Source organism: Notamacropus eugenii, chromosome 7 (assembly GCF_028372415.1).
Source record: "Notamacropus eugenii isolate mMacEug1 chromosome 7, mMacEug1.pri_v2, whole genome shotgun sequence".
Classification (NCBI taxonomy): domain Eukaryota; kingdom Metazoa; phylum Chordata; class Mammalia; order Diprotodontia; family Macropodidae; genus Notamacropus; species Notamacropus eugenii.
Window position 1 is genome coordinate 76,251,875 of NC_092878.1, and position 15,531 is coordinate 76,267,405.

At 38.0% G+C, this 15,531-nt stretch overlaps 1 protein-coding gene across 1 annotated transcript in view; it reads right to left on the reverse strand.

Moving 5' to 3' along the window:
• The window catches only part of KCNK10 (potassium two pore domain channel subfamily K member 10), a 194,007-nt gene extending 179,837 nt beyond the window's left edge, over positions 1-14,170 (reverse strand). Inside the window, exon 1 of the mRNA XM_072622666.1 lies at positions 14,039-14,170. Coding sequence (XP_072478767.1) covers positions 14,039-14,090 — 52 coding nt within the window. The 5' untranslated portion in view covers positions 14,091-14,170. The remainder of the gene's footprint in view (positions 1-14,038) is intronic.
• Between the last annotated feature and the right edge of the window lie 1,361 nt (positions 14,171-15,531).

Here is a 15,531-nt window from a genome sequence, read left to right on the forward strand (position 1 = left end):
GGAAAGTGGGGGCAGAAGGGGATAAGCAGGGTAGGGGGATGAGGGAAGGGAGGGCAATGGAAGGAGGGAGCAATTTGAAGTCAACACTCTTGGGGAGCGACAGGATCCAAAGAGAGAACAGAAGCAATGGGAGGCAGGATAAGATGGAGGGAAATATAGTTAGTCTTATGCAACATGACTATTATGGAAGTCATTTGCAAAACTACACACATATGGCCTATATTGAATTGCCTGCCTTCCAAAGGGAATGGGTGGGGAGGGAGGGATGAAGAGAAGTTGGAACTCAAAGTTTTAGGAACAACTATTGAGTATTGTTCTTGCATACAACTAGGAAATAAGAAATACAGGTAACGGGGTATAGAAAGTTATCTGGCCCTACAGGACAAAAGAGAGGATGGGGACAAGGGAAGGAAGGGATGATAGAAGAGAGGGCAGATTGGTGATAGGGGCAATTAGAATTCTTGGTGTTTTGGGGTGGGGGAAGGGGACAAATGGGGAGACAATTTGGAACCCAAAATTTTGTGAAAATGAATGTTAAAAGTTAAATAAATTAGTTAATAACAAAAAAGAGTGGGTTAAAGAGGGGACAATATATATACATATATATATATTTCTTTAGAAGGGTATAACAGTCTTCTAAATTCAGAAAGAAGTAAGAGGGTAAGGTGTTAGGTAAGCAAAGAAGATAAGGAAGGGATAGAGAACAGGATAAGAGTGGTATTGAAGGGTGTGTAAATTAATGGGAATGAGATAGAGAGGGAACAACATACATATTTAGAAGGGTATACAAAGTCTTCTAAATTCATAAAAAATAAGAGGGACAGTATGGAAGGAGAGGATAAGGGAGGAATTCTTGGAGGGGTGTAAGTTAAGGAATAGGAAGGCAATGTAGCAGGTGTATATGTATATATATATGCATGTTTATTAATATCTGTGTATATGTATATGTGTGTGTATGTATGTTTGTGTATATATGTATATGTGTATACGTATGTGTATATCCATGCTCAATTGTAGCCTTTGGAGGGAGGGATGAAGGGAGGAAAATAAAGTAAAAAGTGCACAGCAGAGGACAAAAGAAAACACAAGGAAGCAAAGAAAAGATGGAAAGCTTTGAAAATAATATGTAGTATTCATTATATAGGTTTTCTTGAAATGGAAATTTTTTGCTTTATGTTAACTCCTCTTTTATGTTCAGCTGTGTACATAGCAGTGTTTTTCTTTTCTTATTTTGTATTTAGTAGAAAATAAATTTTAAAAATTAAAAATTAAAAAAACAGGTAGAAGGGTGTTAAGAAAGTGGAGGGTAAAAGAATGTGACCTAAAAAAGGAAAGGAAGAAGGACAAGTAAACATTTGGAGCTAAAAAATGGGAATGACGCACTTCTCATACACATTCTCATTCTACCTCCAAACTAAATCATCTTAATAGAAATGTGCTCTAAGAAATAGTGACACATATCCACAGATGCCAGAAGGTGAGAAGTTGCCTAATAATGGTCAGAAGAAGAAATTAATGATAATAGTTGGTGATTCCCTGCTGATAACATCCACGGCAGTTATTTGTCAACCTGATGTATACAACAGAATCTAGGATGTGATAAAAAAAAATCTGAAGATCTCTTTCTACTTCTGGTTATTCCCTGCATGAATCACTTCCAATGATCATGTAGGGGAAAATGATACCACCAGAAGAAACTCATAATGCATTGCTAATCACAGTCTTAGACAAAGAACTAACGAACTCAAGGGCATAGATGATGTTTTCACCACTACTGTCTATTGAAGGTAGGAGACTCAGAATAAAATAGCCTCTGGATAGTCTCTCCCCTATGCCTGGAATGCTCTCCCAATTTTCCTCTGCCTCCCAGAATCCCTATTTCCCATCTCATACCATCTTCTACATGATCCTTTTCCTGATCTTTCAAATTAATTACTGCTCTCTCTCTCTCTCTCTCTCTCTCTCTCTCTCTCTCTCTCTCTCTCTCTCTCTCTCTCTCTCTCCCCCTTCTTCAAAATTACTTTGTATTTACTAATATTTCTACATGTTGTACATAGCAATGAGAAATAATTACTGGATTGTTTGTTTTTTGTTTATTTTTGTTTTGGGCAGGGGTGTGATGTGGCCAGTGCTCTGCGTTAAGATCCTGTTATCTATGGTCTAAGATTAATTTCATAATAGTACATAGGATAGGTACTATATTATTTGTTTTGTAGTCTTAGAACCCAGCACAATGCCTAAATTTATGCGTTTGTTTTTATTTAAGATCATTCTTTATTTCTTTAAAATATTTAATTGGTATATTTTGTTTTTATATTGCCTTCATTTCTGAATATATTTTCCCTTGTATGTAGCAAGGCATCTCTTGTAAGAAAAAATAAAAGGAGTTAAGATACCATCACAATGGCCCAGGCAGGAGGCCATTAGGACCTGATGGACAAAACAGACACTAACACCTATTTTGCTTCATGGGAGACAGTATCCCATAGTTGAAAGAACATGAGGAGCCAAGAGATCTAGATTCTAGGTCTAGCTCTGCTACCAACTCATTGTGTGATCTTAGGCATGACAACAATTCAACAAACATTTATGTGTGAAGTTCTGTGCTAGGCTAGGTAGGCATGATACAAAGGTGAAGAAAAGACAAGATCATAGCTTTAGAGTTGGAAGGAAGTTCAGAGTCTCTCCGTCTCATCTTACAGATGAAGAAACTGAGTCCCTGAGAGGTTTGTGACCGCAGGGTCACAAGGTTGTTAAGCATGAGGGATGGTGAGAGGGAGATTTCAAACCTGAGTTTCCTATATGCCTAATCCAGAATTCTATTAAAAATACTATGCTCTCTATCCTTAGAGACCTTATAGTAGGCAAGCAGCTTCCATCCTTTGGACTTTGATCTCTTCATCTGTAAAATTAAGATATTGCCCTAGATTATCTCTAAGATACCTTCCATTTTGAAAATTCTATCATTCTATGTCTTCCCAACACACACACACATATACAGAGAGAGAGAGAGAGAGAGAGAGAGAGAGCCCTCTGTCTTGCACAGCACCATATATGTGTTCTTAGGTAACCAAAAAAAGACTAACCTCCTCTACCCTGATGTCTATCGTACAAATTCTTCTTTACTACTAGACACCCCCAGGGAATACAATGATAGATTTTGCTGCGTTCATTCTAGACCTGTGGTTTTCTCTTCCTCTATAACTGATAATCTTAGGAAGCTGCCTGGGGCATTGAAGGAATAAGTGATTTTTCATATCTAATTGAGCCTTTTCAGGAGAGTGGAACAGTCTTATTTCTGGTTTGCATCCCCAGAACCTAGCACAGTAACTGAATATGCTCTCATTTGTTTTTTGTTCAAAATCATTATTTCCGTTTTAAAAATTTTCTTTAGTTTTTACTGGTCTCTTGTCTTCATTTCTGAATGTATCTTTTCCCTTTCTATACAATCTCTTTCAATCCAATAAGCATTTATTTAGTCCTACTACGTGCCAGGCACTGTACTAAGTGCTGGCGATATAATTAATAAAGAGAAAGGCAGCCCCTGCCCTCCAAAAGTTGATGATTTGAGGGGTGAGAGGAGGGAACACCAGGGAGTATATTGTTCCCTGGTGTTGAAACCAGGCAGAGGACAAGATACAAAGTGGAATGATCTGCCCTTTATAAAGAAAGGCATTGGAAGGAGTTTGGTACACTCTACCCTCTAGCCCTGCAAATCAGAAGAGAGATGAAGACTTGAGTTAGCAGCATGGTGATGAGGTCAGAAGTGATGAACTTAACCTGGAAGGGGCACAGAAGGAGATTCACAGGCAGACTAAGGCTGGACACATTGATCCAGGAATCATTAGCAAAGAGACCAGAGCTGGTAAGATCAAGAGAACAGATCCTTGGAAGACTCCTACAGTTAGCTGACTTGTCATTAATGAAGAGCCCACAAAGAAGACCAAGTAAAAGAAGCTAGACTAAGCTTATCATCATCACAAAGTTGGCCACCAGGTGATAATTTTTTCCCCACTAAGCAAAATTGGCTAATAAAGTATAAAGAAATAAGTGCCAATACCTCCCCCTCACCTCTAGAACAAATATGAAATCTTCTATTTAATATCCAAAGCCCTTCATAAGCTGCCCCCTCCCTTTCCAGTCTTTTTACATCTTACCCCTTATCTCCACATCTTGACCCTATCATATACTCTAAGGTCCAGTGACACTGGCCTCCTTGCCATTCCTTGAACAAGACTCCATTTCTAGACTACTGGCATTTCATTTCATTGACTCTCCCATGCCTAGAACGCTCTCCCTCTTCATCTTCCCTTCCTGGCTTCCTGCAAGTTCCAACTAAAATTCTACCTTCTAGAAGAAGTTTTTTCTGATGCTCCTTCTTGTAGTGCCTATGTTCTATTGATTGGGGCAGCTAGGTGATGCAGTGGATAGAGAACAAGTGCATGAGTCAAGAGGACCTGAGTTCAAGTCTCACCTCAGACACTTGACACTCACTAGCTGTGTGACCTTGGGCAAGTCACTTAACCCCTATTGCCTTATCCTGGGTCATCTCCAGTCATCCTGATTAATATCTGGTCACTGGATTCAGATGGTTCTGGAGAAGTGAGGCTAGTGACCTGCACAGCCCTCACTCACTCAAAACAAAGTCAAGTGCAAGTCATGTCATTATTTCAGTGATGGCATGGTCTTCTTCAGCAATGAAGGACGAACACACATCCTCTATTGACTGTCTCTAAATTACTCTGCATGTACCTTGTTTGCACATGGGTATTTTCATGTTATCTCTCCCATCAGACTGTGAGCTCTGTGAAAGTAGGGACCACCTTTCCCTTTTTTTTTTTTTGCATCCTCAGTGCCTATCACAGTGCCTGGCACATGGTAAACACTGGAAAAATACTTGTTGACTAAGTGCATTGGTGGGCAGATTCTTGAAGTTTCAAAATGTTTATTTTCTGACACTGTATTATAGTTGATGTGACAGCATTTAGTGAATAAATGACCTTTTCTTTACCCCAACCCAAACTGCCCTGAAAACCACAACAGGGAGTAAGAGGGTAGAACCCACAAGATCATATCCCATCTCTCAACAGCACTATCCTAACCTGGCCTATGCAGATCCCATGTGAAGGTGATCTCCCCTTCTGAGTAGTGCACCCTAAGTACTCCTAGACCTCACCATCAAGTCCTACCTTAGTGCTATAAGGACCTCTACTTTTTCCAGCTGCCCTAGGGTTGATTTATCCCATATGTTATCTCCCCCTAATAATGGTATGAAATCTGAGAAGAGATGATCTCCTTTTCTATTTTTTTCTATTTTCCGTTTTCTTATTTTCTTTTTTTCTTTCTAATTTCTTATTTACTATTCCTAGCACTTAGCACAACACTAAATAAATGTTCTTCCATTATGAAGAAGTGCCTCTAGAATATGACAGAGGCAAATCCTGTCTTCCCAGATCAAAATAGAACACTGCTGATGTTGCTGGTACCATCACATCCACCATCTCCCAGTCCTGGGTCATCTCATTTTAAACAGGAAAGTTGCACATTTTTAGCCATGTCTAATTTTGTATCATTCTTTAGAGTCACTGAAGTTGGAAGTTTGGGAGTAAACCCCAGAGATCATCTAGTCCAATCTGAACAGAAATTCCCTCTTCAACATCCTTGACAAGTGGACATTCATCTTCTCAAGGAAAGACTGCCAATGATGGTCAAGCTCCCAGAACACCTATTGACTTTTGGACTACTCTGACTGTTATGAAGTTTTTCCTTAAATTGAAACAAAATCTATCCTTCTGAAACTTCTCTTCCTTGTTCTTAGTTTACCCTCAGAGGTCAACAGAACCTAGTGAACCCCTCTTTCATAAAGAGCTTTTCAAATAATGAGCAATTGTAGAGAATAATTATATATGATATTTATACAATAGAAACATCTTATATAATGTATAAGCATATAATATAGATTATAAAGTACAATTTTAGAGTTAGAAGATCACCTGGCCCAATTCCATCATTTTATAGAGAGCTTAAGTCATCTGCTAGTAAAGAACTAGAGAGCTTAAGTCATCCTCTAGTAAAGAACATATCTAAAACTATAAGATAACAACAATAACTCACATTTCTATGGTGCTTTAAGTTTTACAAAGTTCTTTCCTCACACACCTAGAAAGAAAGTAGTGCAGATATTACTGTCCCTGGTTTATAAATAAAGAGTTTCGGAGGCTCAGTAATTTAGGCCATAGATTTAAGAATCAAAACCTCATGACTCTCTACCTAGAGCTCTCTCCATAGCATGACACTGTAGCTATGAACTTTTTAAGTTGGCTATGTATTCAGCATGAATAATCAATGAAAGCAAAGGCCAAGCCTGATATCTTTGGAAATTTACAATCCTTTGGAAAACCTCCAGAATACTGTTTTCTGGGGGGGAAAAGCACCCTATAAGATAGGCAGAATGTGAAAAATTCAGAGGAACATGCATCAAATGCTAAAATGTAAAACAGTCAAAACTAAAAGAATAATATGATGATTGATTAAAATAATATAAATGAAAACAACACAATATGGCATCAAAATTCAGATTAATTGCAATGACTAATCTTGGCTCCAAACGACCCATAATAAAATATCCATTCCTCCTCTCCATAGAACAGCTATTTTCTGCAAGTGTGAACTGTTGTGTATAAAGTCAGATGTTTCTTCTGGGATGGTTTATTTTGATTAACTGTTTCTTAACTGTGTGAAGGAAGTGATATTAAAAAGTGATATTTAACCTAAAAAAACAAAAAGTATTAATAAAACTTAATTAAGAAAAGGAGGAAATTGCTTTACATTTGGAATCAGAAGACCTGGATTCAAATCCTATCTCTGCTACTTATTAACTGTAATCTTAAACAAATTACTGAGCCAGCACATCCCAGTGCTTAACATAGTGTCTGCCACATAGTAGGTGTTTAATAAATGTTTACCAAATTAAATTTCCTTATCAACAAAATGGAGATAGTAGTTTCTGTGCTACCTACTCTACAAAGTTGATGTAGGATCAAACAAGGTAATATAAAATACTTTGCAAACCATAAATTGTTATGTTAATAGCCATACTTAGAGCAGTATTAAATGAGGAAATAATCATATTGAATGATGACAGATTCTAGAAAAATATTTACCTCAAAACAGCTTAAGGAACACTATTAATTTGTGACAGGAAAAAACTCAGTTCAGGTCATTAGGGAGAAAGACAGGGCCTGGACATGCACTCTGTGAAGCACTGGGAGCCATGACAGGAGAAGGGCCAACTCAATACCTAGGCACAAGAACAGGGTGAGGAATGAGGGATTTGTAGGAGGTCAAAAACCAATGTTATTTTCAACATCATAGTAGGCCTTATCAAGTTTACACAGCAAAGGACAGAATCAAATCTTGGCACAGAATCACGTTAAGAGAAGACAGAAACTGGCCAAGGCCAGAACCCACACTGGACAATCAGGAAATTGATACAGAAGATAGGCACTTAAGCACAGGGTAGGGCCTAACACAAGATGCTTTATATAAACTGTCAATAAGAATGGCATTCAGAATACATAGTGGAGCAGTACAAGGGGTTGGGGGAAGATCAAACCTTCCAAAAATGCCTGAGAGGACTGGCAAGAGCACATGATCTAAATCTAAAAGCTGAGGTTGGAAGTATGAATACACAGAAGAAAACAAGAAACAAAATTTTAAAAAATGTTATGGGCAAAGAAAAGTTTAAAAGATAAACCCAGAAAAAGAGTACAACAACTACAAGAAAAAAATGGGAAGAAATGGTTTAATGAGTAAAAGAATGATCCAGAGAAATGAAGCAAAAAACAATAAGTGAAAAGAGAAAAGAGAGTTCAGAAAATAAAAACTGAAGGGAGCATAAGAAGCTTATAACAGATAATAGAAAAATGTGCCCAAGTAGTGGACTCCCTGAAAAAACAGAATGAACCAGACAAATCAATGACTCCATGAGGCAAAATGAAATATTAGAACAAAGTCAAAGATTAAAAAAAGTAAAAAGAAAAAGGAAAGTATGTACTCTCAAAAGCAATTGACTTAGAAAATAGTTCAAGGAGAGATAGATTAAGGATCAGCAAACTCTCTAAAAGCCATGACCAAGCAAAAAAATCCTATATACCATATTTCAAAAAATCATCACAGAAACTGCCCAGATCCATTAGAACCAGATAGAAAAGTCCAAAATAGAAAGAATCTGTCAATCACCTCCTAAAATAAATCTTAAACTGAATGTAATATCAAATACTCAGAGTTTCCAAATCAAAGACAAAGAAAAACTGCAAACAGCCAAAAAGAGTTGAAGTATCAAGGAACCACAATTATCATCACAAAAGATTTTATGGAATCACAGAATTTGAAAATTGCAAGGGATTTTAGTGACCCTCTAAAGCAACCCATACTATATCATATTCAGCAAATTATATCTAGCCTCTGCTTGAAGTCCTCCAATGAGGATCACCTCTCAAGGCAGTCTATTTGATTTTAGGACAACCTGAATTTTTCAGAAGTTTTCAGAAGAAGAACAACTATTGTAAAGGAAAAAAAAATCTTGGAATATAATATTCCAAAAAGCAAAAGATAAAAGTTTGCAGCTAAGAATGATTTAACAATAAAACTAAAAATGACTCTACAAGGCAGAAACACACATATTATAAAATTAGAGAATTACTGATAAAAAGACAAGAGTGGAATAAAAACTTTGAAATACAAACATAGGAATCAAAGGAAACCTAGAATGAGAAATACAATTGAGCAACTGAAAGGTCCTAAAATGATGATAAAGAACATATATTATAAGATGAGGGAACAGAATACAAATTCCCTCAGAATTTGTCAAGGGTCATAGAGGAAGCCAAGTAAGGCAAACACAAGACCTGGGTATGGTTTCATTCTATTACGCCTGTTTTAAGAGAAAAGATAAATTGGTTTCTCCCACTCGTTTTAATTCTTCTATGCAACATGGCTAATGTGAAAATATTTTTAATAACAATGCATGTGTTAAACCCATATAAGAGTGCACACCATCTCAGGGACAGAGGGGAAAGGGAGGGGGAGGGGGAGAAAATTTAAAACTTATGGAAGTGATTATTGGAAACTGAAAACAAATTAATTAAATGTTTTAAAAAAGAGAAAAGAAAAAGAAGGGAAAGGCAGTACACTAGGTAAGAAAGGAGGAAAGCAGATTAAAAATGTGTACTCTCAAATATAAGGCATGCATAAAAAGAATATGAAGACATAGAGGAAGTGGTAGAGAGAAAAGTAAAGTAAAGTAAAGGGAAGGTTACACATACACACATTTTGGTATAGAAAGTTATTAAACTCAAGAGAGGAACATGCTGACATAAGGAAAGGAGAACTGTAGGAAAGCACATAAAAAAGGGAATAGACTTAGCAAGGGAATAATCACAAACAAAACAAACCAGAGAGTTGATCAGAATAAGGAAAAGCAAAGGAGCCAGAGATCAGGGCCTAAGGTTGGTGAAAAGGGGGGAGGGAAAAGATTACTGTAACTATAGATTTCTAGTGTTGATCAGTTTCCTTCTCTTTTTTCATTCCCTTCTCTTTTTTATAAAGGGGGAATATAGAGGGAAAGGGAAAAATAGAAAAGATTGTGACAGAGGGAATTATACAACTAGCTATCATAAAGGTGAATATAAATGGAATGAAGTCACCCACAAAAGAGAGGAGAGCAGCACAATGGATTATGAAGCAGAAAACTGATATGTTGTTTATAAGATGTACACTTGAAATAAAGATTCACTCAGTTAAAATGAGGGACTAGAGGAGAATTTATTGCACTTACCTAAAGTATAAAGGTGATTTCAAAAAACCAATCATGATTTCAGATAAGGAAGTAGTAAAAATAGAATAACTGAAGAGATATATAAGAAAACTATATGATATTGAAAGAGACCATAGACAATGAAATAATACAAATATATGCACCCATTACCATGACATCTAAATACTTGAAAAAGTAAATTGAATTACAGGAAGAAATAAACAACAAAGCTATAATATTTGAGGTCCTCAATGTGCCTCTGTTATGACCTACAGAAATCTAACAAAAAGTTAAAAAAGAAAGAAGCTAAAGACTTGAATAGAATTTTAGAATATGATAGATCTTTGTTGATTACTGAACAGGAATATAAAGGGATATATATGTGTGTATGCATGTGTGTGTTTCTCTAATGTGTGTAACAATACTTATGCAAAAGCAGACCATGTTCCAGGACATAAAAAAATCTCATAAAAAGGTAGAAAAGCACAAGTATTAAACACATCCTTTACTGACACAATGAAATATAATTTTGATCAATAAAAAAATTTGAAGGCAGGAAGCTAAATAATATAAAGAATTAGCAGGTCAAAACAAAGTATATAAACAACAAATAATATAAATAAAGAAAATTACAACAGTGAGAAAATATACCAAAATATTTGGAATGTAGCCAAGACAACCTTAGGAGGAAATTTATATCTTATAATCAACAAAGGAACAAATAAATAAATGAATTTTAAATGCAACTAAAAGAACTGGAACAAAACTGAAAATAAAACTAGAAGCTTTTTTTTTAATCTAATAAAATGGGTAAGTTATATATTAAGAGAATTACAAAAATGTGACCCAAGAGACATGAGATAAACACATGCTGTTTGAAAAATTGCAATAATAGACTTGCTTAACACAGGGTTGTCAAAACCTTTCAATTTGTAATTAAACAAACAAAAAACCCCTAAATATCTGTGAAGAGCAATAAAACAAAGTGTAATGAAACTATGTATGCCTGTATAAAGTATATCCTTGAAACCAGGAAAATTAGGATTCCTGTCCTACCATGGACATATTCTGGCTATGTGACCCAGGGCAAACCTTCTTTAACTTCTCAATGTTCCAGGAATCTCTTCATGCATACAAGTTGTGCAAAAGTTGACAACCTGAATCAATAAGAGGAATTTCCTCACCTAGGAGTTCCCTACACAAAAAAAAAACCTTCCTATTTCTTTATTTTGTATACATTTATTTAGATACATAGTCTCCCTCAAAATAATACAAGTTCCCAGGAATGTTTTCATTTTTACCGTTGTATCTCCAGCACAGTACTTGGACCATTAATTGGCTGATTGCAACCATTTTTTAGTTTAATTTAACTAAACAATGGTAAAGAAAAAAAAATCTTCATGAAAACCTGTATCCTTGAACTACCAGTTTTCCCCTCCTTATGACCATCTGTTTCCACTTCAGTCCTTTGAGAATTCTGAATGCTAGAAAACTGAGTTTCCCTGGAATTTATCTCCGCAGTGTCCCTGATAGGCCTTGGCCTCCAAGTTAGTTAAGCCATGTCTCTTATTTATGAGCAAAGAAGACTCAGCTTGTCCTCTACTGCCAACTCCTTGAAATGGAAAACCATCACACTCCACTCACCTCCACTTTATTTACAAGTGAGTAAATGAATGAAGGGCGGTTAGGTAGAAATGGAGTTAGGAAGACTCATCTTCCTAAATTCAAATCTGACCTCAAACACTTTCTAGCTGTGTGACCCTCTGCAAGTCACTTAACCCTGTTTCCCTCAGTTTCCTCACCAGTAAAATGAGCTAAAGAAGGAAATAGCAAACCATTCCTATATCTTTGCCAAGAAAATCCCAAGTGGAGTCACAAAGAGTGAGAAACAATTGAACAACCACAACGAATGAAGAAAAGTTGAGTATGACAAAACAGTTACTTGCAATGTTGGCCTCTACAGAAAGAATACAAAAGAGCACCTTAAGAAAGTACCACTAAATGCTCCCTCGGATCAGTCAGAAGAGGGAGACTGCTGGACACTGGAAGTCTACTGCTATGCAAACCACTTCCTGGGAAGAAGCAAGACAGAGCTGGACCAGAGAAGAATTTTTCTGGCATTCAGCCACAGCCCATGTATATGGAGGAAGCAGGGAGGGGAAGGGAGAGGAAGGAAGAGATGTAATGATACAATCTTTTGCCTTCCTGTTCAATTATTGATTCTTGCTAATTAGTTTCTCTGTTGCTGAAGAAATTAAGGTGCTATCAAAGTGTAAACAAAATTTAAAACCACATTAAAGTTTTGAACCTCCTACACTTCAGCACCGTAAGGGAAAATGGCTATTCACCCAACTGTAGTTACATGTCTGGGGCATGCCACTGCAGAAAAGTTGCCTACCTGTGGCCTAGCATTTATTTCCCCACCAGACTCACTTATGGTAAGATAGATAGATATAGATAGTTAGATGTATGTATGCATATGTATATATGTGTGTACATGTATGTGTATATATGTATATGCATGTGTATGTGCATGTATTACATATTTGTGTGACCATATATACACATGTACATATACACATATTGCAAATATATATTTGTCTCTATATTTATATATGAAAATATATTCTACATAACAGTCATGTAAGCACTAATATATAGCATATGAACATAACATATCAAATTCTATATTAATATTTATATTGCTTTTAATGATTTAATGTTATGATTATATGCTATATGATGCTACATATTACATACTATAATGTATTAATATTTATTTATATAATACACATATTGCTGGATGCATGTAAGCGTCCCACTTAAAGTTTGTTTCTGAACATATATAAAATGGAATATCTACCTACTCCACTGAATGACTAGTCACTAAATATTAATTCAGTACCTACCATGTGTGAGATACTATAAGAATTCAACTGTGTTTATTAGTATCATGGGAACATATAGGACACTGATAATCCATAAATGTATTTTAAAAGACATATTCCAATTTCTAGGGTCAATTTGAAGATCAATTGCTAGGTTTCCATTTATTAAGCTTCCAGAGGAGTTGGTGTAAAGAAAACAATCCCCAAAAGTCAACCAGTTCATGAGATACTTGTTGAAGAGATGAATGCTTTTTTTCTTCTTTACCTCCCTTCTGGAGGAAAGTGGAAATACACTTTTACATGGTGGGAAAAACAAACATCAACAAAAAGCCAACTCTGCTGCACAAACCAAACCCAAAATTAGACCTGGAATACAGGCTAATTGTCCAGATTGTGTCATCTCTCAGACTTCCTTGAAGAACCACTAAAAAGCATTCTTGATGCAAAACTGGACATATGGCTTTAACTTATTCAGCTCCCACACTAATCACTTACGAAGAGATTAAACATCTGTATGTTAATTTCAGGGACAGTTTCCCTATACTTATCAAACACAACTGCGTTTTTACCCTTTCCTTCTTGGGCTGAAGAAGCATTTTGCAATCTTAGTAGTAGCACTTGCTGAGTACACATTTCCACGCCCCACCCTATCGCCTCTTTCCTGAGTGGAGTAGGAGAGGCAATGAAACTAGCAGAACGATAATCACTGCTCAAACATTAATAAGATTGAGTCAAGACTTGGAAAGGTCCCTTTGGGTTCCATTATTTAACGTGTCCTGAGCAGTGAGCCATCCCTGAGGGAAGTGTTACAGCAGATTTTTTTATCCCTGCTTGCTGCCAGGATACCTTGCCCACTGAGGACACCCTAGGCAGACAACCAGATCTGACTCCAAGTAAGTATACCACCCATTTGCCAGAGAGACAAAGATCACCAGAAACAAAGGAGCCACACGAGATCACACACAGAAATGTTAAAAATAATATATATTAGCAGCCATCATTATATACTTTGTTGCATTTCATTCAACTAGCCCTCTACATCTCTGACTAATTCATCTATAAAATATATGTTTTAAACCCTAGAACTTAAAATGCGTATAATTACGGTGTCGATTTTCAGAATGAATACACTCCTGCTTCCTTCCCCCACCTGCTTGGCAATTCCCAAGAGCATTTCCAAGCCTAAGAACACACACTGACAAGAACAAGATTCCTTCCACTCACGGCGCAGGGCACATGGAGAAAAAATTACTCCAAATCCACATGCTGTCACCAATCACTAGGAAAGAGAGAGGAGTTGTGGATGGGGGAGTGAAAAGTAAGCAGCACCAACCTTGAGGATCCCAGTTCACCTGTTTTCTTGGAGTCTCGATTGGAAATTTCATTGCTCCGTTGCCCGAAAGGGAGAGAAAATGAAATAAGGTCCCCAACTTCTCTGTCTCGGTGCTGCAGTTCAACGAAATTAATTTCAAATGATAGGAGAGGCTGCACTGATTTGGCTCAGCAACCTCAGGGAAAGCCCACCAAGAAAAAATGTATACGCTAAAAAGGGACTCCAAAAGGACTTATTCTTTTTAGTTGTATTTATGTGGAAGGCAGCTGCACCCTGGACGGAATCAAAAGTAAGATCTGCAGGGGAATTGTTGGAGAGGAAGACCCCAGTAAAATGAGCCAGGCTGATCCAAAATGTGATCCCGTCAGGTGCGAGGTTCTGCAGCCTGGATGGTCTAGTCCATGTGCTGAGAGGATAGTGAGAGGGAGAAGCCCACTGCAGTATTACTACACACATCGAAGGCGTGTGAGCACACACATACATGCGCACGTCAGCCTGGCACACTGACGAGCACAAATGCAGTCCGTACTCCTTCTCCACCACTACACCCGCCCAGCATCCTCAGCACCAGCCATTAGATAGCCTTAGCGCAGAAAGCTGCACCAGCCCCCACTTTGGGGAGGTCGCAGGGGGCGGTGCAGCCCTGGGCTGATGAGAAGGGAGACCATCCCAGCCGAATGCAGCAGCAGCGGCAGCATCACCACCGGCAGCAGCAGCAGCCCATTTAGCCATGAGAGAGGAAAGGCACGTTAGCTTTGGAGGGAGTTCTCCAAACTAAGGGCTCCTTTGCCTTGACTAGGAGAGCTATTTGGTAACTTGTAAAGGGAGGGTCGTGGGGGGGAGGGGGACCCGAAGGGAGTAGAACCGTGTTATTTGTGCATTTAGAAAAGAGACAAGTTCGTGGGGGAGACTGGACGAGAGACATTAAGAATTAGAGAGATTGCAGGCTGCCTGGAGGGTTGGAAACTGTATCTACTTACTGGCTTTGATATCTGGGCTGAGTGAAGGAGGAAGAAGAAGGAGAAGGAGGATGCAGTGTTGTTAGGCAGTTTGCAGTCAGCTGGAGACACGGTTGGCTGGCTGGTGGCAGCACCAGCAGCAGCTAGAGAAGACGCCCTTCCTTGGGATAACCTCTTTGCAATGGATTCTGCCCCAGGCCCTCTAAATCGCCTCCACCTCAAGCCCCCTTGCTCCTATTCCCTTGCTCGGGATGGTAGGTAGAGTTTCTCCACCTCCTTCTTTCGAAGGAGACCAGAAGAAATCCATGAGCCTTTTGTTTGCTGAGACTACTCCCATATCTGGCGGGCGTGATCTCTCTCTCTCTCTCTCTCCCTCTCCCTCTCCCTCTCCCTCTCTCTAGCCTCTCTCCCTAGACACAGCCCAAGCTCCCTTCCGAAGCTACATACCATATGGCTGGGGTTGCTTCACCTTAAGGACAGGGAGGGGAGTTGGAGAGAGAAAAAAACTCGGGCAGAAGGAGAGAGGAGTTCTCA